General features: G+C 41.9%; 2 protein-coding genes across 9 annotated transcripts; one reads left to right on the plus strand and one right to left on the minus strand.

Moving 5' to 3' along the window:
- Positions 1–18,152, plus strand: Cul3 (cullin 3). 5 transcript variants are annotated; one of them, XM_028303422.1, is made up of 16 exons: positions 1–121; positions 512–676; positions 2,128–2,325; positions 2,401–2,586; positions 3,332–3,535; positions 4,246–4,323; positions 4,496–4,597; positions 5,308–5,502; positions 10,477–10,653; positions 10,740–10,910; positions 11,666–11,773; positions 12,343–12,467; positions 13,752–13,974; positions 15,103–15,272; positions 16,305–16,443; positions 17,581–17,903. In XM_028303422.1, the coding sequence occupies exons 2-16, from the start codon at positions 620–622 to the stop codon at positions 17,731–17,733; spliced, it is 2,286 nt and encodes a 761-aa protein (XP_028159223.1). In that variant the 5' UTR covers positions 1–121; positions 512–619; the 3' UTR covers positions 17,734–17,903. The 5 variants fall into 5 exon arrangements, with proteins under 5 accessions (XP_028159223.1, XP_028159224.1, XP_028159221.1 ...); XM_028303423.1 differs by having other exon boundaries at positions 4,246–4,320; positions 4,493–4,597; XM_028303420.1 differs by lacking the exon at positions 4,496–4,597 and having other exon boundaries at positions 4,246–4,425.
- Positions 18,143–21,486, minus strand: LOC114352009 (B9 domain-containing protein 2). Of its 4 annotated transcripts, XM_028303425.1 has the most exons (6): positions 20,711–20,938; positions 20,053–20,634; positions 19,748–19,969; positions 19,540–19,675; positions 19,279–19,460; positions 18,143–19,204 (listed from the first exon to the last, which is right to left on the minus strand). In XM_028303425.1, exons 2-6 carry the CDS (start codon positions 20,536–20,538, stop codon positions 18,158–18,160), a joined length of 2,073 nt encoding a protein of 690 aa, XP_028159226.1. In that variant the 5' UTR covers positions 20,539–20,634; positions 20,711–20,938; the 3' UTR covers positions 18,143–18,157. The 4 variants fall into 4 exon arrangements, with proteins under 4 accessions (XP_028159226.1, XP_028159227.1, XP_028159229.1 ...); XM_028303428.1 differs by lacking the exons at positions 18,143–19,204; positions 19,540–19,675 and having other exon boundaries at positions 19,378–19,460; XM_028303429.1 differs by lacking the exons at positions 18,143–19,204; positions 19,279–19,460; positions 19,540–19,675; positions 19,748–19,969 and adding exons at positions 21,073–21,198; positions 21,275–21,486 and having other exon boundaries at positions 20,334–20,634; positions 20,711–20,936.
- Between the last annotated feature and the right edge of the window lie 110 nt (positions 21,487–21,596).

The following is a 21,596-nucleotide window of genomic DNA, read 5'->3' on the forward strand; positions in this document are numbered from 1 at the left end:
CATCTGTGGTATGGTTCAAAAAACGAAAGAGAAAAGAGTCGAATAGTTATGTACATGTCGTTCAATTATTTCATCTTCCAGAGTGTACCAAATAACGCGACAACGGAAATATTGTTATCAAGTAAGTAAAAAACATAATAACATACCTATTTTATTGTGATACACAATTAATATCAAAATATCATTGAACGGCGCTAGTGTTCCATGCAATTTTACATTAGTGCGAAAGAGAAGTCAAATCTAGTGCATCTGTCATTGACACTTCTTTCTTTAGTCTATTCTGATTTTTAATTGACTGCCCATCATCATTGTCGTAGAATTTATATTTTATTTGGCAATAGCTTCAAAACATTATTGTAGAATCGTAGGCATTATTGACAATATACTTACGACTACCTGCAAACGAAGGCTAAAGTTCATAAATCGGTAGGTACACAGATATTTACTTCTGTTTATCACAATGAATGACGTTTGCTTTAGTCGCAGTGTATAAAATAAATTCTAATTTCAGATATAAATGAGTAACAATGAAGTATTCTTGTGACCGCAAATGAACAGTGAAGATCAAATTATTAGCCCATTACTATTTTTTTTGGAATAGCAGATCGTAGCCGCAATAATGAAGAGTGCATTGCCTAAAGAAAAATCAGGCAAGATGAGAATCAGAGCTTTCCCAGTAAGTCTATAGTTATTAGCATATCAAAACAAGTAAAATGCGACATGGATTACCTTAGCGCCCGTTTGTCGCATCTAACTTGTTCACACATAAAACTGCCTGTCAATTTTGTACACACCATGTTTGTTTTCTACCAAGCTAGTTTGATTCATTGCAGCATTTCATTTATTTTTACCCTCTATCAGTTTTATAAAGATGACTCATTATTTAGAGTCTGTGTATTATAAATTACTCTTTTCGAATTGTTTTTACTATGATTTCATAATCAGATGAAATTATTTCAATGAATAATTTTACGACTAATCCTCACATCACAAGTTGCAATTACTTATAAAATGAGTTGTTGTTTTTTATTGCTAATTTGGTATTATCAGGCTTTGCGTTTTGTCACTATGTACCACTATCATAAGCTATTCAGATTTTGAAACTGATCATTGTTTAACTACCTAACAAATTCGATTAGGTGCATCAAATAAAATCTTTTTGTTTGTTATTCATGTAACCTAGAATCCTGAATGTCTTCTAATATTTTATTATAATGAGCAATTGTCTACTTATTTTTACTTGTTGGTATAAACCCTTATAATAGCTACTCTGTATTTTAATAAAGACACATTTACTCACTAGACAAACATTACTAAAAACAAACTTAATCAGAGCAACATTGTGAGTTGGTTATCAACATTGTAGGAAAATTGTTATGCATTCCATAATAGTTCTCAGTCATATTGTATGTATGTAACATACACAATGTTACACTTATCCAGAAAAAATGTGCAGAAATAGGTTATTTCTAGTTTTACTCAATGATTAAATGAATTTTTGGGGAGGCCTTTGTCTAGCAGTGAACATAGTTTGGCCAAAACTAATGAAGAAAATAATAATACAATTAATAAAATTCAAGTATTGCCTGAAAAAATTGAACTATACTGCTGTTGCCCACAGTATTAACCTTTACGAAAATATGGCAAGAGACAAGTTGAACATATCAATACCTTTTTGTATCTATGATATTTATTTTGTACTGTGGCAAGCTTGATAATGTCATTCTATTCAAAAATAGAAACTGTTTTATTTCAGTTTGGAACAAAATTTTTGTATTTATAATGTCATAATAATATTTTGACAAGAGAGAAAAATCAAAGAATTAGCTAAATATATTAGTTTCTTGCTATTTGATGTTTTGTTTTGATTTTATACAATGTTTGTGTAACTGTATTACAAATTGATCATAACAATATGACTAGAAAATTTCAAGTATGGAACTATTCGGAACCATATTATCAAATGTATCCAGATACATGGGTTTGTTTATATCCTGGTGTTTACTGTTATATCTGTCTGGAATAATGTTTTGCTTAGAAATGCAACTACTTTAACCATTACTTTAATTGTTGGGAATTGAGTGTTCAATGTGTAGGTATGTATCCCTGACAAATAAATATTTGCAGATGACTATGGACGAAAAGTATGTCGAGAGTATATGGAGTTTACTGAAAAATGCAATACAGGAGATTCAAAAGAAAAACAATTCTGGCTTGTCGTTCGAAGAGCTCTATCGAAATGCATACACCATGGTCCTGCACAAGCATGGGGAAAGACTATACACTGGTCTTAAGGAAGTAGTAACTCATCACCTTGAGACAAAGGTATTTTTTTACATTTAATTGTATACTTGACCATAATAATAAATAATGTTCTAACATTATTCTTTTGTTACTTAGGTGAGAGAAGATGTTCTCCATTCCCTCCATAATGGCTTCCTGCAAACTCTAAACAATGCATGGACTGATCATCAAACAAGCATGGTCATGATCCGTGATATACTGATGTATATGGACAGGGTATATGTGCAACAAAATGAAGTTGATAATGTTTACAACCTTGGTCTTATCATATTTAGAGATCAGGTAATTATTAGTTTTAGTATTATAAAACACTATAATAACAAGAATGATGATACTTTTTCTAAAATATAAACTACATAACTTGCTAACACACATCACACAATGCTAAATATATTAAATCTCATTAACTTCGTAAAAATAGAATTAAAAGGAGTCATGCTGAAAAATATGATTGTTTTGATAATTATGTGCAAATTGAGACAACACACTTAACGCATACCTACCATATTTTTTACAAAGTAGGTTAATTCTTTACCAGACTCCTAATGTAAATGTAAGGAAAACAAAGTAACTTGTCTTATCAAGTAATTTTTATATCTGCTTACATAAGATTTCGTGTCTGAGTAATAGGGAATATGCAAGGTTTTTTATTTCACTCCATTTCAGTAGCCTTGGCATTATCAAATCAGTCAGTGCATTTCTTTAACAAAAATTTCAAAAGATACTTATGATATAGACGTTAGAGATCTCATGACGTCATTGGTCATGTTAGAATGACATGCAGTCCCATACAAGTTACTATGGGCAGGTGACATTTGACGTGACACTCGGCTTTTTCCATAAAAAGTTTGAACACTTGTAACTTTTTTGTTTCCAGTCTGATTTCAATACTAGTTTTTCAGTAATTCTATAATTTAACTCTAAAGTGTTTATTTATACATAATTTACTAACGTTTAAAATGCATATTACTTCTGTATCATCAAAAATCCAAGGTCTCCAATCCATATAAACGTCCGTTGTGTCTAGGTGGTCAGATACGGTTGCATCCGCGACCATCTGCGTCAAACTCTACTGGAGCTGGTGGCGCGCGAGCGACGCGGCGAGGTGGTGGACCGGCTGGCCATCCGGAACGCGTGCCAGATGCTCATGGTGCTCGGCATCAACTCCCGCGCCGTCTACGAGGAGGACTTCGAGAAGCCCTTCCTGCACCAGTCCGCTGAGTTTTATAGAGTGAGTTCTAGCACAGAATAATTTACTTTGTACAGAAGAATTTCTTTGCAAAAGTATTTTGAAAAATGTTTACTCAATATCGACAACAATGGTGCAATTTAGCTTGCCTCTAGAGTCGAGCACCGTTTCGTTTACATTATGACTCGAGAAATCGATTCAAGATAAACCTATTCAGTGATCGGTCACTGCTCGCTCGTAAATTCGTAAACAGGCCGGCGTGGCCGCCGCGCGTGTTTTGTTTTCGATGCAAACTCGGGGAGGGCTAGTTCTAGTTATAAAATGTCTCATAACAGTTGCACCTTTCATCAACGTGTCAACATCACTTAGGGATTGAGGATTACAGGTTCAGTTCAAATTGGAGCTAGAAGGCTAATTTTGTCCCGGGGTAATTACGTTGTTACTATTGTTTTATTTATTTGATTTAGGGCTGATTTTTCAATCGTCAGATAACTTTTAACTGAAGAATAACCTTGTCATTTTGACATATTTCCCATACTAAAACTGTCATTATGTCAAACTTATTCTTCAGTTAAAAGTTATCCGATGATTGAAAAATCAGCCCTTAATGTGAAAGAAAATATACGTCTTTTTGAATTTATTTATTAGCTATAAGAGTTTTTAAGGACCATATTGTCGGTGCAAATGATACACCGCGATCTCATCGAAATGACCCCACATAACATTAACATAATTATCTCTTCTCTCCTTAGATGGAATCTCAAAAGTTTCTGGCCGAGAATAGCGCAGCTGTGTATATCGCGCGCGTAGAGGCGCGCATCGGCGAGGAGGCGGAGCGCGCGCGCCACTACCTCGACGAGACCACCGAGCCGCGCGTGGTCTCCGTGCTCGAGCACGAGCTCATCGAGCGGCACATGAAGACCATCGTCGAGGTACCTCCTCCTGTATACCTCTAGCTGTGGAGCCTCTGTATACATCGCGGGAGGCGCCATCGGCGAGGAGGCGGAGCGCGCGCGCCACTACCTCGACGAGACCACCGAGCCGCGCGTGGTCTCCGTGCTCGAGCACGAGCTCATCGAGCGGCACATGAAGACCATCGTCGAGGTACCTCCTCCTGTATACCTCTAGCTGTGGAGCCTCTGTATACATCGCGGGAGGCGCCATCGGCGAGGAGGCGGAGCGCGCGCGCCACTACCTCGACAGCCTTTCAAAGACAGTTTTCTTCATTTTTTTCAGCTCCGGTTTTTTAACTTCTGGGCGTTTTAAACCTCATTTGCTTTTCACTTAGGCCTCGTTCCCACGGCAATCCAATTTTGCGGGATCCAGTAATGCAAGGTCCCGCGAAACTGGACTGTCGTGTGAACACACATAGTGTTTGAAATTTAAATTACAAACTCGAACGGATCGGCTTTTTGCGGGACTCTATAGACGGGATGTTCAGGTGAACGTGTTAATATTAAAACACGTATATCGTTACTAAACGGGATCCTGCACAAATGCAGTTTCTGCAAAAAACGAGATGTCTCCATGGGAACAAGCCCTCACTCTTACTCGAAGATTAATTCAGTGATTTAAGGGCCTTGCCACACTGGCGGATTGCAAGCGGAGCAGCGGCGCGGCGCGCACGCGCTATCGCCAAAATACTTGCAAAATGCCGCAGCGTGTCCGCCGCAGACCGTGCCGCGCCGCTGTTCCGCCCAGAAAATGCTTGCAATCCGCCAGTGTGGCAAGGCCCTTACGCTATGTTAAAGTTCTATTTTCAAACCAAACGGCAACTGTCATGTGCGTAACTTTACCTTTTTGTGTATTCCCAGATGGAGAACTCTGGCGTGGTGCACATGCTGCTGCACACGCGCACGGCGGAGCTGGCGTGCGTGTACAAGCTGCTGTCGCGCGTGCCCGAGGGGCTGCGCACCGTGGCCGACGCCGTGTCCGCGCACCTGCGCGAGCAGGGCCGCGCGCTCGTCACCGACACGCACCATAACACCAACGCGATCGCATTCGTGCAGGTAACAGTCGACCTTATTCCAACTGTAACAAAGACGTTATGGGGCAGCAAGGTTCTGGAGTGGAGGCCACGTACTGGAAAGCGCTGCGTAGGACGTCCACCTCATAAAGGTAGCAGGAAGGCGCTGGATGCAGGCCGCCATCAACCGGCCATTGTGGAAAAACTTGGATGCGGGCAGCGCAGGACACGTCGTTATGGAAATCCTTGGGCGAGGCCTTTATCCAGCAGTGGACGTCATTCGGCTGAAACGAACGAAGGGACCGTGCGTCCGAAGGTACACGAGGGGCTGCGCACGGTGGCCGACGCCGTGTTCGCGCACCCGCGCGAGCAGGGCTGCGCGCTCGTCACCGACACGCATCATAACACCAACGCGATCGCCTTCGTGCAGGTACAAAGCAGCTTCGCCTTTATTACAGCTGGAATAAGGGTGATTCCAACTGTGACATCTTCAAATCAGTAGCAGCCCAACATCCTTGCACCTACAGCCTTGGCCAAAAGTATTGAGCACCCCCTAAATACTGCTTATACGTGATAACTATAAAAGATACTCAAAGATATTTGATAAAAACCTTTCTTTGACAGGTTTTGAAACATAAACTCACGGCACAACGTGCAATAAAACACGTTTCGAGATGTTTAGCTATGACACTGTAGTATTGTTAGTCTTTGAAAAATCATAAAAAATCTTCTTCCGACCTCGCTGCTGAGTTATCAGCTGAAATTAATACGCCGATTTCTGCAAGAACAACTCGCAGAAGACTCCAAGAAGCTGGGCTTAAGGGCTATACAGCCAGAAAGAAGCCATGGCTTTCTGTAAAGACCAAAACAGCTCGTTACGAGTAGGCTTTAAAATACCAAACTTTTACCGAGGAAGATTAGAAAAATATTGTGTGGTCAGATGAATCAAACTTTGAGGTAAGTTAGCCAATATCATGTATTAACAATACGCGACAATAATATTATAAAACTATATTTGTAAAAATAAATATTGGACCGAAAAACACTTAACAAAATTTCGTTACTTTACGATTGTTGGCACACCTGGTGTGACATTTGTCCGTCGTCGAGTAGACGAAGAATTTACCCCGGAGTGTAAGGTACCTACCGTCAAACATGGCGGCGGCAGTGTGATGGTCTGGGGGTGCATGAGCGCCGCAGGAGTTGGGAAAATGTTTGTGTGTAAAGGACGCATGGACTCTACAAAGTACATAAACGTTCTTGAATCCGCACTTCTGCCCTCGTTTACAACACTTTTTGGTGACACCAACATGGATAGCGTCAAATTCCAGCAGGATAACGCACCTTGTCACTAACGATGGCTTGGTTTAGTGACAATAACATCGAGCTGCTTGAATGGTCTGCCCAGTCACCAGACCTGAACCCCTTCGAGCATTTGTGGGGTCTATTGAAGGACAAGGTCCGGCGCCATTGAATAAAAACAAAAGAAGACCTAAAACGTCGCTTGCGGGAAGAGTGGAACGCTTTAACATGTGACGATTGTAATAAATTAGTACAATCTTTACCAAAAATAACTTCTGCAGTAATTAAGGCAAAGGGTGGTCCAACAAAGTATTATTTTTTTGTTGTTAATAAACAATATAAAACTGTTAAAAACTGTTTTGATTCAGACACATGTATAATTCCTTCAAAATTAATAAATATCATGGGTGCTCAATACTTTTGGCCAAGGCTGTATACTATTACACCTTACGACTATTCTTGGCGTGCGACCCCGGCGCTCCCTACTATATACGCGCATGGGCAGTGGGCGGGGCATATAGCTCGTAGAAATGATTGGGACAGAAAAGTTCTCGAGTGGCGACCATGGGCTGGAAGACGTAGCGTGGGCAGGCCTCCCACTAGGTGGACCGACGATCTGGTTAAGGTTGCGTGAAGAAACCGGTCCTTATGGAAATCCCTGAGGGAGGCCTTTATCCAGCAGTGGACGTCGTCACTTTGCTGAATCGAACGAAGGTTCAGTCAACCTTATTCCAACTGTAACATAGACGTGCTATCAACTATTTGGCCACTGGGTGTCACGAAGTATGTGCCGCTGTGTCGCGCGTGCCCGAGGGGCTGCGCACCGTGGCCGACGCCGTGTCCGCGCACCTGCGCGAGCAGGGCCGCGCGCTCGTCACCAACACGCATCGTAACACCAACGCGATCGCCTTCGTGCAGGTACAGAGAAGAAGTGTGGTTTTGTTCCTCATACTAAGCACATGATGTCGTGCCCTGCATGCCCAAACAACTGCACGCAGGAAGATTTAATGAAAGCTACTCACAACGCCACTCTGGTGGCGGGTTTTGGGCTGACACTGTAAGTTGTTGTCGACACGACAAGAAATCAAGAATCGCTAAAATCAAGTGGGCGGTGGTCGAGGCACATAGCTCGAGCTCGAGATGATGGCCGTTGGGACAGAAAAGTTCTCTAGTGGAGTTCGGAACACGTAGCATGGGCACGCCTCCCACCACTAGGTGAACCGACGATCTAGTGAAGGTTGCGGTAAGAAACCGGTCGTTGTGGAAATCCCTGGAGGAGGCCTTTATCCAGCAGTGCACGTCATTTGGCTGAAACGAACGAAGGTACAGTCAACCTTATTCCAACTGTAACATAGACGTGTTATCAACTATTTGGCCACTGGGTGTCACGAAGTATGTGCCGCTGTGTCGCGCGTGCCCGAGGGGCTGCGCACCGTGGCCGACGCCGTGTCCGCGCACCTGCGCGAGCAGGGCCGCGCGCTCGTCACCGACACGCACCACAACACCAACGCGATCGCCTTCGTGCAGGTAACAGTCGACCTTATTCCAACTGTAACAAAGACGTTACGGGGCAGCAAGGTTCTGGAGTGGAGGCCACGTACTTAAAAGCGCTGCGTAGGACGTCCACCTCATAAAGGTAGCAGGAAGGCGCTGGATGCAGGCCGCCACCAACCGGCCATTGTGGAAAAACTTGCATGCGGGCAGCGCAGGATCCGTCGTTATGGAAATCCTTGGGGGATGCCTTTGTCCAGCTGTGGACATCATTCGGCTGAAACGAACGAAGGTACAGTCAACCTTATTCCAACTGTAACTATCAACTATTGGCCACTGGGTGTCACGAAGTATGTGCCGCTGTGTCGCGCGTGCCCGAGGGGCTGCGCACCGTGGCCGACGCCGTGTCCGCGCACCTGCGCGAGCAGGGCCGCGCGCTCGTCACCGACACGCATCACAACACCAACGCGATCGCATTCGTGCAGGTACAGAAAAGAAGTGTGGTTTTGTTCCTCAGACTAAGCACATGATGTCGTGCCCTGCATGCCCAAACAACTGCACGCAGGAAGATTTATTGAAGGCTACTCACAACGCCACTCTTGTGGCGGTGTTTTGGGCGGACACTGTGTAGGTTTGTTGTCGACACGACAAGAAATCAGAATCGCTAAAATCAAGTGGGCGGTGGGCGGGGCACATAGCTCGAGCTCGAGATGATGGCCGTTGGGACAGAAAAGTTCTCGAGTGGAGTTCGGAACACGTAGCGTGGGCACGCCTCCCACCACTAGGTGGACCGTCGATCTGGTAAAGGTTGCAGGAAGAAACCGGTCGGTATGGAAATCCCTGGAGGAGGCCTTTATCCAGCTGTGGACGTCATTCGGCTGAAACGAAGGTACAGTCAACCTTATTCCAACTGTAACATAGACGTGCTATCAACTATTTGGCCACTGGGTGTCACGAACTATGTGCCGCTGTGTCGCGCGTGCCCGAGGGGCTGCGCACCGTGGCCGACGCCGTGTCCGCGCACCTGCGCGAGCAGGGCCGCGCGCTCGTCACCGACACGCACCATAACACCAACGCGATCGCCTTCGTGCAGGTACGGAGCAGCTTCGCCTTTGTTACAGTTTGAATAAGGGTGACTCCAGCTGTGGCATCTTCAAATCAGTAGCAGCCTAACATCCTTGCACCAGACTGTTCTCGGCGTGCGACCCCGGCGCCCCCTACTATATACGCGCATGGGCAGTGGGCGGGGAATATAGCTCGTAGAAATGATTGGGACAGAAAAGTTCTCGAGTGGCGACCATGGGCTGGAAGACGTAGCGTGGGCAGGCCTCCCACTAGGTGGACCGACGATCTGGTTAAGGTTGCGGGAAGAAACCGGTCCTTATGGAAATCCCTGAGGGAGGCCTTTATCCAGCAGTGCACGTCATTCGGCTGAAACGAACGAAGGTTCAGTCAACCTTATTCCAACTGTAACATAGACGTGTTATCCACTATTTGGCCACTGGGTGTCACGAAGTATGTGCCGCTGTGTCGCGCGTGCCCGAGGGGCTGCGCACCGTGGCCGGCGCCGTGTCCGCGCACCTGCGCGAGCAGGGCCGCGCGCTCGTCACCGACACGCATCACAACACCAACGCGATCGCATTCGTGCATGTACCTTAAGCGTCAAATTATAGTTGATGACACCCAAAGTTCGCGTCTTTGTTACAGTTGGAATAAGGTTGAGTTATCCCTTTGGAAGTCACGAACCATATGACGCTTAACTGTACAGCACCGTGACCGCGATCCTCTCCCAACACACATACTCTCTTGCCTATTTCTATATCCTCTGCCTGCACTGTTCGACTGATGAAGTCAAATGAATGTTAAAAGATGGGCAGACTGCTCTGCTAATGACTGACTTCCAAAGATCACACTCCCACAGGATACTGTGGAATGATGAACATGAACGTGACATGATGCTTAATTCAATACAACATAAATCTGTTTCTGCAATTTATTACACTGATCTTGTCGCGACAAGATCTTGAAGCGAGAAGCCAACCCAGTTACGTCAACACTGATAATGTGCCACAACTTGCAAATGTTCTGTCCCACAATATAACATTGTACCTACTGCTGGTATGGTATACTCTTTCCACGTATCGCCGTATTATTGTCCTTTTAATTTTCTGTTTATCACCAAACAAACCCTTGCCGTAAATATTTTAATTACTTTCTTTTTCAGAATCTCCTGGATCTGAAAGACAGGTTCGACCACTTCCTACAAAACTCGTTCAACAATGATAAGATATTCAAGCACATGATCGCCTCCGACTTCGAATACTTCCTAAATCTGAACAACAAATCGCCAGAATTTTTGTCCTTGTTCATTGATGGAAAACTTAAAAAAGGAGAAAAAGGCGTAAGTATATTTCTATATAATAGTAATTGTTTCGAATGACCACGGTGAATTCCGATCGCCGTTTTAACATATTCTTCGTCTTTCAGATGAGCGAACAAGAAATAGAAGCAGTACTAGATAAGACTATGGTTTTGTTCCGTTTCCTCCAAGAAAAAGATGTGTTCGAGCGTTATTATAAGCAGCACTTAGCTAAGCGTCTCCTTCTCAACAAGTCCGTGTCTGACGACAGCGAAAAGAATATGATCTCCAAACTGAAGGTAAGTTTCGTTTATTTGTAAAACCTTTTTTTATAATCTTTGTGCTTAGGAAACCCGAATCCCTTTTTAATTGAAAACTTTGATTAGAATCAGTAATGGTCTTCTTATTTCTTTGTCCAAATGAAATTAAGTAATAATTTTTGATTAAAAAATGTAATAAGTGATTAGAACGAATGCTGATAAGGTGTGCATAGAATGCTAATTGTTTTTGGTTTAATCTTCCCAGAAAGATGGTATGTTAAGGGACGTGGAACCGCGAGACTTTCACTGCATTATCGGTGACGTCTCGCAGATCGAAAACTCTGTCAGTGATTAGTGCTGTCCTCTCCCAAGCCTCCTATCCCCTCCACACATTCTGCAAAATTCTTTACCATGACATAATATGGACATTTTTTCGTAAGTGTCCATAGTTTCTTACGCAAATATCTGTAGTTTTGTTAGTAAAATTGATCTTGCTTAAAGTCTGGAATTTTCATAAGAAAACCTTATTCTTGACTTTATATTTTCTTTAAATAAAACAGATAAAGAATTTTGCAGAAAAGACTTTAAGCAGGGATCTGTAATTCAGCTGTAGTTAGGATAACACAACGATAATTTAGTATTATATTGTAGTTATTATAAGATCTTTTCGTTTCTGTTAGTGTCATGTAAATATCGAGACCAAAAGCCAGATTAACATTCGTGTTTCCCTTTGTGACATGTACCATTGTATAAGTTTGTGGCTACATTATTTGCAACAATATCGTTGTTTTCAGACTGAATGCGGTTGTCAGTTCACGTCGAAGCTGGAAGGCATGTTCAAAGACATGACGGTGTCGAACACAATCATGGAGGAATTCAAGGAACACGTGCTATCTTCTGGGGTGAATGTGCTTTGTTTTTGCTACCTACATCTTGTATGTCATGTATTTTTAGTAACACTACTTTTGGATATCACTGAAAGGATTTTTTATCACTCAGAAGAAATGATATTGCAACATTTTTTTGTGTTAACCAAAGGTTCTGTTTCTACGGAGTCGTCTATAAGGCAGCGTATCCACAGGGCAACACATAGCTCATAATTTTGAACGTTTAATAACGTTACACGCCATCATATAACATCGCGCACATACAACGTTATCGGGCGTAATGCGTAATTAAAAAACCTCTGAATTAGCTGTTCTTTCAAACCGTTTAATTTTGCATTCTTTCTTAGCTCCGCACTCGCATTCATTGATCCGTACCTTCTAATTGCCATAATTAATTTAAAGTATTGCCATATATTTCACAACATTAATTTTAAATAGAAATAAACCCGCGCCTTGAGATTTCGGCTTAGTGAATTAGATTTTGGTGACCACAATCTACACAAGCGCCCCTAGCGTCGAATTCATACGCGACAGCCCTCATTGTGACGTAGTATTGTAACGTGTTAACGTGTGTGCTTGTACAGAGCAACCTGCACGGCGTGGACCTGTCGGTGCGCGTGCTGACGACGGGCTTCTGGCCCACGCAGAGCGCCACGCCCAAGTGCAACATCCCCACTGCGCCAAGAACCGCCTTCGAAGTCTTCAGAAGGTAAGCTAATTGGAAATGTTAACTCCTATGGCTTTTGTGTACAGTCGACAGCACGTCAGCTTTAGGCTGCGTTTCCACCAGAGATGTGCGAGGATGCGTAGCGAGGAATGTGTTTGTAAAGAACCAATAGAATAGCTTCATTTACCCAAGAGAGGTAAATGAAGCGAGGCGGAGCGAAGCTGAGAAGTGTTTTGAATAACCAATCAGATTTTATTATTTCCATCTCCCCTCTGCTTCGCTTCGGTGGAAATGGATCGAGCGGAGAATAGATGTATCGGGTGGACTCAATTCCGTGTCTGACTATGACATGACAAGGACGGGGACATCCTGCTATGACAAGGACGGGGCTGGTCATAGCTGGTCACATTTGTGAGTTTTTAGTAAAATTGACAATATGTTTTTATTACTAGAGTTTTTCGTTAACAGTTCGTGTTTTACATAACACTTAAATTAAAATACGAGTTTAAGGACCCTTTCCTTCCACTTAACGTGTGACGCTATTTATGCCCTTAAGCGAGGTTTCCCAAACTATGGGTCGCGACCCAATGGTAGGTCGCGAGTTAATATTGAGTGGGCCCTGCCTGTAGAACGACACACCACCCTACCGATCCAACCGCTGGGCAGTGGGCGAAATTTCCTATAGGTGGGTCCCGAGTTTGGGAACTTGTATTAGATGAGTCGTAGCCCAGACAACTTAGGGAACCACTGCCCTAAAGGCTATATTTCACTGGGACACCATGGCGGCGCAACCTGTCGCCGCTACCAACAAAATGTTGTTGGTGCTGGATGCTTATGGCTCGGAAACGTGGCCTCTCACTATAGGCCTTATACAGAAGCTCAAAGTCGCACAGCGTGCTATGGAGAGGGTTATGCTTAGTGTTTCTTTGCGAGATCGAATCAGAAATGAGGAAATCCGTAAACGAACTAAAGTTGCTGACATAGCCCGACGGATTAGCAAGCTGACGTGGCAATGGGCAGGGCATATAGTACGCAGAACTGACGGCCGATGGGGCAGCAAGGTTCTGGAATGGAGGCCGCGTACCGGAAAACGCAGCGTGTGACGTCCACCTACAAGGTGGACTGACGACATCGTAAAGGTAGCAGGGAAGCGCTGGATGCAGGCTGCTACCAATCGCTCAACGTGGAAAGCATTAGGGGAGGCCTATGTTCAGCAGTGGACGTCCTATGGCTGAAATGATGATGATGATGATGACTGGATGTGCCGCCATGGTGTCCCGGTGAAATAATTATAGACCTAAAGGTTTGTTTCTTTCTTTCCTGCAGTTTCTACCTAGCCAAGCACTCAGGCCGGCAGCTGTCCCTCCAGCCTCAGCTAGGCAGCGCGGACCTGCACGCGACGTTCCGCGCGGCCGGCGGCTCGCCCCCGCGCGCGCCCTCGCCCCCCGCGGCGGCCGCGCACGCGCCGCGGAAACACATCATACAGGTGTCCACCTTCCAGATGTGCGTGCTGCTGTTGTTCAACAAGAGGGAGCGGTTGACTTATGAGGTGGGTGCTTTAAGCTTTTATTACTTATTTATTTTATAGAAAACAAACAGCATATATTTAATATTAATAGATGAAGCGGTTAATTTCAAAAATGCCTTACATAGTTTTCACAAATAGCATATCAAAATACAATGCCCTGAGTGCCCAAGCAACTGCACTCAGGAGGATTTGATGAGTGCTACTGACAACGCCACTCTTGTGGCGGAGTTTTGGGCTGACACTGTGTAGGTTTGTTGTCGACACGACAAGAAGAAGAAAATACAATCCAGTATTATTAGTATTAACAGTAACATACGATATATGAAAAACGTTAAAACAATACAAATACCTACAAAAGCCATGCCAAGATAGCAGAATAATAACCAATAAACAGATTAGGAACTATAAATACCTTTTTAAGTTTAAAAATACTTAATACCCGTTTTCACCATCAATCCCTAATTTTTAAGTTACAGCTATGGTAACACATAACAGGAATTTTGTTTCCATTGGGGTCACTTAAACTTGACGCGGAGGGCCGACCCCAAATAAAATGGGAATGGGCCAGGTAAAGTAGTAAGTAGGGGTCACTAAAAATTAGGGATTTATGGTGAAAACGAGCATAACACTTTTTGCGTCCAAGTAATACATTTGTAAGTAGTTTGGGACTAGAAGCGCAGTGTAAAATGTCTTAGGATATTTATTATTATTTATTTATTTATTATTCTTCTATCACAGCATGTTCTTTTTATCACAGCTGCAGATTCAATTTTTAATCTATCTCATTCAAAAACCTTATAAACCTGTGCTACACAGTACACACTTGTTTGTCAGAGTCCCCTGGCGTCCCCTCTTTACCTTCCGTCAGCTAATTGCTGTAGAGCCTAAGTTGATGTTTTTATTTTGAGACTTGTTGATTTAATGTCGTTACTCTTTCAGAACTTGGCCCGTTACCCAGACATAACTATATTCTCCTTTAAATATTCTTAGTCTTCTAGCTAGAGTAAAGTAGTATGATTTTGCCAACTATACACACTTGATGAATTCAACTTGTATTGTCTTTTATCCCAACCTCATAACATCTAGGCTGTACACAAACGGCTTACGGCTTCACCTTCGTCATTTGCTCCACCAAGCCTTACGTTCCAGGAAATACTCAACGAGACTGATATCCCGGAGAAGGACCTGATCCGCGCTTTGCAGTCGCTAGCCATGGGCAAGGCCACGCAGCGCGTGCTCATCAAGCACCCCAAGAACAAGGAGATCGAGCCCTCGCACCAGTTCTACGTCAACGACGCCTTCACGTCCAAGTTGCACAGGTTTGTGGCGCAGTGGAACGAGGTTTGACGTTTACTATACAATCTTTAATTTCACTTAGGTCCAGAACAGACGGTGAAACGAAACTGCAACTTTGTGATGATTCTGATGAATGAAACTGAAACTGAAAGTTTCAAACTGGTCGCGTCATGTGTGGTCTCTCAACGGACGCTATGGCAGAAACTTAGATGCAACTCAAAAGTAACTAGCAGTTGCAGTTGCGTTTCGCCGTTTGTTCTGAGCCTTAAGCTTCAACCACACCAACGCATGCAGATCGCCATCGCTGGCGCTACCATAGGCCAATGACAGGTCGCGCGACCCATGACAGTCCGCGCGACCTGTCATTGGCCTATGATCGCGTTGGTGTGGTTGAAGCATTAGGGATAAACCGACAACAAAGACCTCTATTTAGAGGTCCAGCGGTTAACTTAGTGTCTGAGACATGGAAGCGGCACGGGAAGGCGTTTTTGAGACGTCACGTCATAATTATGTCAATGTCACCTCTTTCGTGCCGCTCCCGTACCTCAGGCACTGACTGAGTTACGCGCTAGAACTATATCATTAATGCTTTTTATAGCAAATGGCTTACAATTTGGTGCATTATTTAAATTCATAAAGTTGACTCTAAAATTAACGTTGTTGTGATTTATTGTCCCTTTCCGGAAAAGCATTTTAGCCAAGACTGCATCCCACTTAACATCAGGTGCGATTGTGGTAAAATACCTGCCTTGTTATGCATAAAAAAAAAAAACAATGCGAGGTTTTCGAATTACTACATGTGATATATCATTGGAAAGAAGAGAAGCTAGAGATGTTTTTAAAATAATTAGCAATCCATTTATAACCATTAATTTTATTTAAATCGAATTCTGATTTGAATTATTTCGACCGTGGTGGGGGGGGGGTTGCTTTGTTTTGACCAATAAAAATGAGCACAAAGGTTAGGCACAAGTTAACCCGTCCTATGTCTAAGTATGTGTTAATTAATGTGTTTAAGTATGTAATAAAACTTGTCCATTTCTCCACGAATTTAGAGTAAAGATCCAGACGGTGGCAGCCAAGGGCGAGTCGGAGCCGGAACGGCGCGAGACGCGCAACAAGGTGGACGAGGACCGCAAGCACGAGATCGAGGCCGCCATCGTGCGCATCATGAAGGCGCGCAAGAAGATGCAGGTGAGCGTCGTCCTAATCATTATAGCTCTAGCGCTTAACTGTGAGAACGCCTGAGGTATAGAAGCGGCACGGCAATATTTTGACATATTATGACGTGACAGAGGCATACATATAGATGACCCACGCTGAACTGTCCCACCAAACTCAATGACAGGGGGGCGCTACCATCGTTCAACTATATGGTTTCCAACATGGCAAAAATCTGAACCAGCGATCCTATATTGACGGTGGCGCCCCACTGTCAATGTCATCGACAGGACAGTCCAGTGGGTCTAGACAAAGTGCAAATTATAATCGCAAACCAGTCGAAAAGTGGTCGAAAAGCCCCTTTTTTGTATGGAGTTTTGACGGATTCGATTTTCGATTCGATCAAAAAGTGCGTTTTGTCTAAGGGGGCAGTATTTTGGAACTATATCTGAAGTCTCGCTGACATTTGACGTAACAAAAAACACCCGCCCGTGCCGCTCTCGTACCTTACGCCCGTATTCAAACATTACTGTGAGGTCTCCTAGTGCGCGTGGACGCACAGGGTGACACGGACCAATCACAGAACTCCTATTCTACGCTGTGCGTTCGATTTGCTGCTTCACTTGTGTGGGGTATTAGTCACTGACTATGTGAAGCGCTACAATTACAGTTGCTCAATTTTATCCGAAAGACCACCACGTCCGGATATTATTGCCGAAATTTTATTATAGCCTTAATTTTATAATCTTTCTTACATTTAAAATCTTTCTCAATCCATACAGATATAGAATCGGTTTCGTCATTGTCTGTCTCAGGATCTATCTCAATCAGTTATGATAATAATGTAGATTTGTCTTATCTCATAGATCATCATTACAAATCACTGCTTGTCATATTGAAAACTATCGTGGTAGATGTCAAGCTAAATCGTTAGGCCCTGAGGTTTATGTGAGCTCTCTATAAAGGCTAGCGTCCACAAGTCGGTATCGTACGCATCGGACGTATCGCACGCAACGGATCGTAGTATTATTTATATGGAAACTCGTATAAGTGCGTCCACCTGTCCGCATCGTACGCATCGCACATCCGATACGATGTGTTTCGTACGATGCGTCCGTTGCGTACGATACCGACAAGCGGACGCTTAGCTTAACGGCGTTGTGTCGGCAGCACACGCTGCTGGTGACGGAGGTGACGGAGCAGCTGCGCGCGCGCTTCCTGCCGTCGCCCGTCGTCATCAAGAAGCGCATCGAGGGCCTCATCGAGCGCGAGTACCTGGCGCGCACGCCCGACGACCGCAAAGTCTACACCTACGTCGCATAGGTTCGTAGCGACACCCCTCCCCTGTATCCCCCCCGCTTGTCTCGTCTCGACCGGTCGAATATTATTATTATGTTTTACGAAAACATTACACAAAGTACAGATTGATTTTAACTTCGATGTAAAAATATTGTAAATAGCGGTAGATTTAGTTTGAAACTGTGTAATGTACCGAGTAAGACAGTGTTACATTTTCATCAGCTTATATTAAAAACTTCTTTTCTATAAATTTCTTTTTTTTTAATATCCTACGTGAAATGTGCCTCGTTGACTTGGCGGCCTGTGCGATACCTGACGATGGGTTTTATTTTCAGGCCATCAAACTCAAGATAAGTCCTTGAAGGGTGGATGCCAAGTTAGAAGTGATAGAGTAACAAAAGTATTTAAATTATTTCAAAATAAAAATTATTAGTTATTACCAGCAAGTTTATTTTATTTGAAACAACACAATATAACACATCAATATGAGGTTCGAACATTGTTTTGTCACATGGAATCCATTTGATGGAAAAGGGAAAAAGAAGTCTTTAGGCAAATGAATATCAAGGTGAGGACCAGCTGCGTACTCGTAGACTCGAGGTTTGGTTCCATCGATGAAATTGATATCGATTGTTATCACTGTCGATATATCATCGAAAGTAAACGTTACGTTTTGGGTTGTAACGTTAATGTTGACAGATATTATTTTATTTTCCCTTTTAGTTGTTACCAAACTCACATCGGCGTAAGTAAAAATATATGAGATTCTAGTGATCACATTGTAACAACGAAGCTTAGAATTCTTTGTCACAAACTGTCCATATGTTATTTCTTTCTTATCGAGATTATTCTGGATGGGGACCCAATCACTGTCTTTGATGTCTAAAGGGTTCCCAAGGGGTGAAACAAATAATTTGTTATTTAATCCAAACTCCTGTTCCATATGACTCTCAATGTCATTGCAAAGGTTCGTACCATTTTGCGATCCAATACCTTTGTTATAAATATACCGACACTTTATTCTTTTGTTTAATCCAAACATAATATAATTATTCTCTGTATTGGACAACATACAAACTCCATCTTTATTACTGGACTGCACCAGATATTTTCTGTCTGGAGATGTGATATTGAAAAAGTTCAATGATCTGTTAGCTTCTGCAGACGATGATATAACAGGGTGACCATGAATATAACCAGGGTTCCCACTTATCTCAATTATTTTCTCCATTGATACATTTGATATTATAAATCTTACATTTATTTGTTGTGTCATGTATGGGACATCCAATGATATATTTTGAGTGAATAATTTTATAGTTGCATTTATGATCTTAGAATCATGGTAATAGAATACATATTCCAACTTCAGCGCAAGATTTGTGCAGGAGGTTTCTGTGCAAGTAGGGTCGTGTAAGCTCTTATTATAATCAACACACTCAATACCTTTACAAACAGTGATTGTCCAATTGGTGCAATGTAAAGTCGAACAGTTCTGGAAAATATAAAACAATTATATGTATTTATTTAATTTTGAAATTGTTGTCAAGCGCATTTTGCGCAGCTTACCAAAGCAGTGGTGTTCATGGATTTTTCAGTCACACTTATACAGGGTGCTTCTTGTGGTGTTTTAAGAATTTTAAACATTTCTAAATCTTTCAAATTGACAATGCACTTAATTTTTTCATTTTTCAAAAATAATATAGGCTTTCTACCAGTGCAGTAATTATTTATAGTTGTAGATGGTGTATCTGTAAAGAATGCCATAATATTAGTAACATTATTTAGGAAAATTAATTAACAGTCACTCAATTTAGAAGTATTCATTACCAATATACCAAATAGACCCATCTTTTAATACCCACACAGGTTCACCATACACATATGGCTTTTTTTGGAACTCTGTATGTTTTGAATATACCCCACTGTGCCACTTATATGAGTGAGCAACTGCATCACTGTCAAACTGGAATAAAATGTAAATATTTGAAATTTTCCTAACATTAATGTTTAATTATTATGTTAAACAAGAAAATACCTTTTTTAAGTCCTTGTTACGTTTTTCAGGTAAGTTAGTTTTAACAATACAGAATAAATTCTCTACTAGACTGCTCTCTTGGTATGAGAAAAATTCATAAGGGTAACATGAATGGAGATTCAGGTCATTTCTCTTAAGAGTATTTTTACAGTTTACAAATATATTTTTTTCAGCCTCAGAACAATCATTATCACAGCAGCAGTTAATATCACACACATTGTACTGGAATAGAATAATACTTGTTATTTTATGAACATACATTGTTATTATTACAATTGATTATGATAAAAAATTATAACTCTCACCAATAAGTTACACCCACAATCTTTGTTTATAGATTTCTTAGGAATCGTTGGTTTCACTACTGATTGATTCTTATTCTCAAAAAAGCTTATTTCAGTGACATTATCTATTTCAGTACTTGTGTACAATGATTCAGTTGTAAATGTGTCTTCTGTGGTAGATACATTTTCGTCATACAATTCGTCTAGTATAGTACTGGAAATTATAGTGGATATTTCTATTCTTTGCATAGAAGTATTTGAATAAGTTTTAGTAGAAGGCATAAAGTTTAATTCCTTTCGCTGATCATTTAAGTGTGTTCGGTAATATAAAGCATGGGGCTTTTGGGTAAAATCATTCATCAATTCTTGAAATTTCTTTTTCTGACTAGTAATGTTGAAATCAGTTTGTTCATCATCGAATCCAATTTTATCATGGGTTAAATCCATTACACAAAATTGTATAACTATGGAAAGCAAAGTAAATGCAAGATATGCAAACACTTTCATTGTTACTTATATTCTACTCCAAATTGTGTGAAATTTCTTAACACTAAATCTATTTTCAAATTAACTACACCTTTGGACTGAGTTTTCAGTTTGAACCTGTGAATGAGAAAATAATTAGAAATTCATTAAATGTACAATTAATTATCTATTAAAAGATTAGTTAAACAATTACCTATCTGTTCCTAAATTAACAATATCAGTTTGAAGAAGTTGATGGGATCCTCCAAGGAAGTATTCTCGAACACGATCTCGAATTGTAGTAGCTATAGGTAACCAGCAGGGCACGTCTAATACATGATGTCCAGGCACTACGGGTAAGCTGCAGCAAGCATAACCAACGACCCAGGCTCTTCCGATGGAGTCAAGACAACTAACTTGCAGAACTAACTTTGGCCAACCTGAATTAAAAACAAAATATGTCTTCATTCAGCTGTCATTCAGCATTGTTAATGCTGAACCAATGTAAGTATAAATATATTTAACGTCAATTATTCTAGTGTCCATATAATAAAGTGAAATAAAAGAAACACTAACCTTGAATTCCTTTTGTGATGTAGTGAATATCTAGTGGGTGAGACCAAATGACAGACTTTGCATGATCTAGTTTGCCTGAGACTGTCTGTCCTTCTGGGTATCCAGATATTACAGTCCAGTTAGGTCCTACAAGACAAAACAATAATAAAATAGGTATTTTTTGATTACATAAAAATGAGCATTTAGGTTCAACAACACTCACCTGCTTGGAAGGAATATCGACAAAATAGAGATGACGAATCTTGGAAATTCGATACACTCTGCAATTGCCCCAGAATATGCAATTCTGCCATGAGATAATGCGTAACTTTCTGTTTTAACTATTCTAATTTTATCTAACTAATAATATTCCTATTTCATTCACAAAAAATAGGATTTGAGTTCGGTTTGTTGAAATCATCTGTCATGTTGACAGATTTGTAACCATGGCAACGCCGCAAGTCTGACGAAAAATCGATAACGAAGTTAACGGCATTAGGACAACGTTATTTGAGCTCAAGCTCGCGGGAACTCGCCCTTTCTAT

The sequence above is a fragment of the Ostrinia furnacalis genome, unplaced genomic scaffold (genome assembly GCF_004193835.3).
Source record: "Ostrinia furnacalis isolate ACB-3 unplaced genomic scaffold, ASM419383v2 OfSCF1242, whole genome shotgun sequence".
NCBI classification, from domain to species: Eukaryota; Metazoa; Arthropoda; class Insecta; order Lepidoptera; family Crambidae; genus Ostrinia; species Ostrinia furnacalis.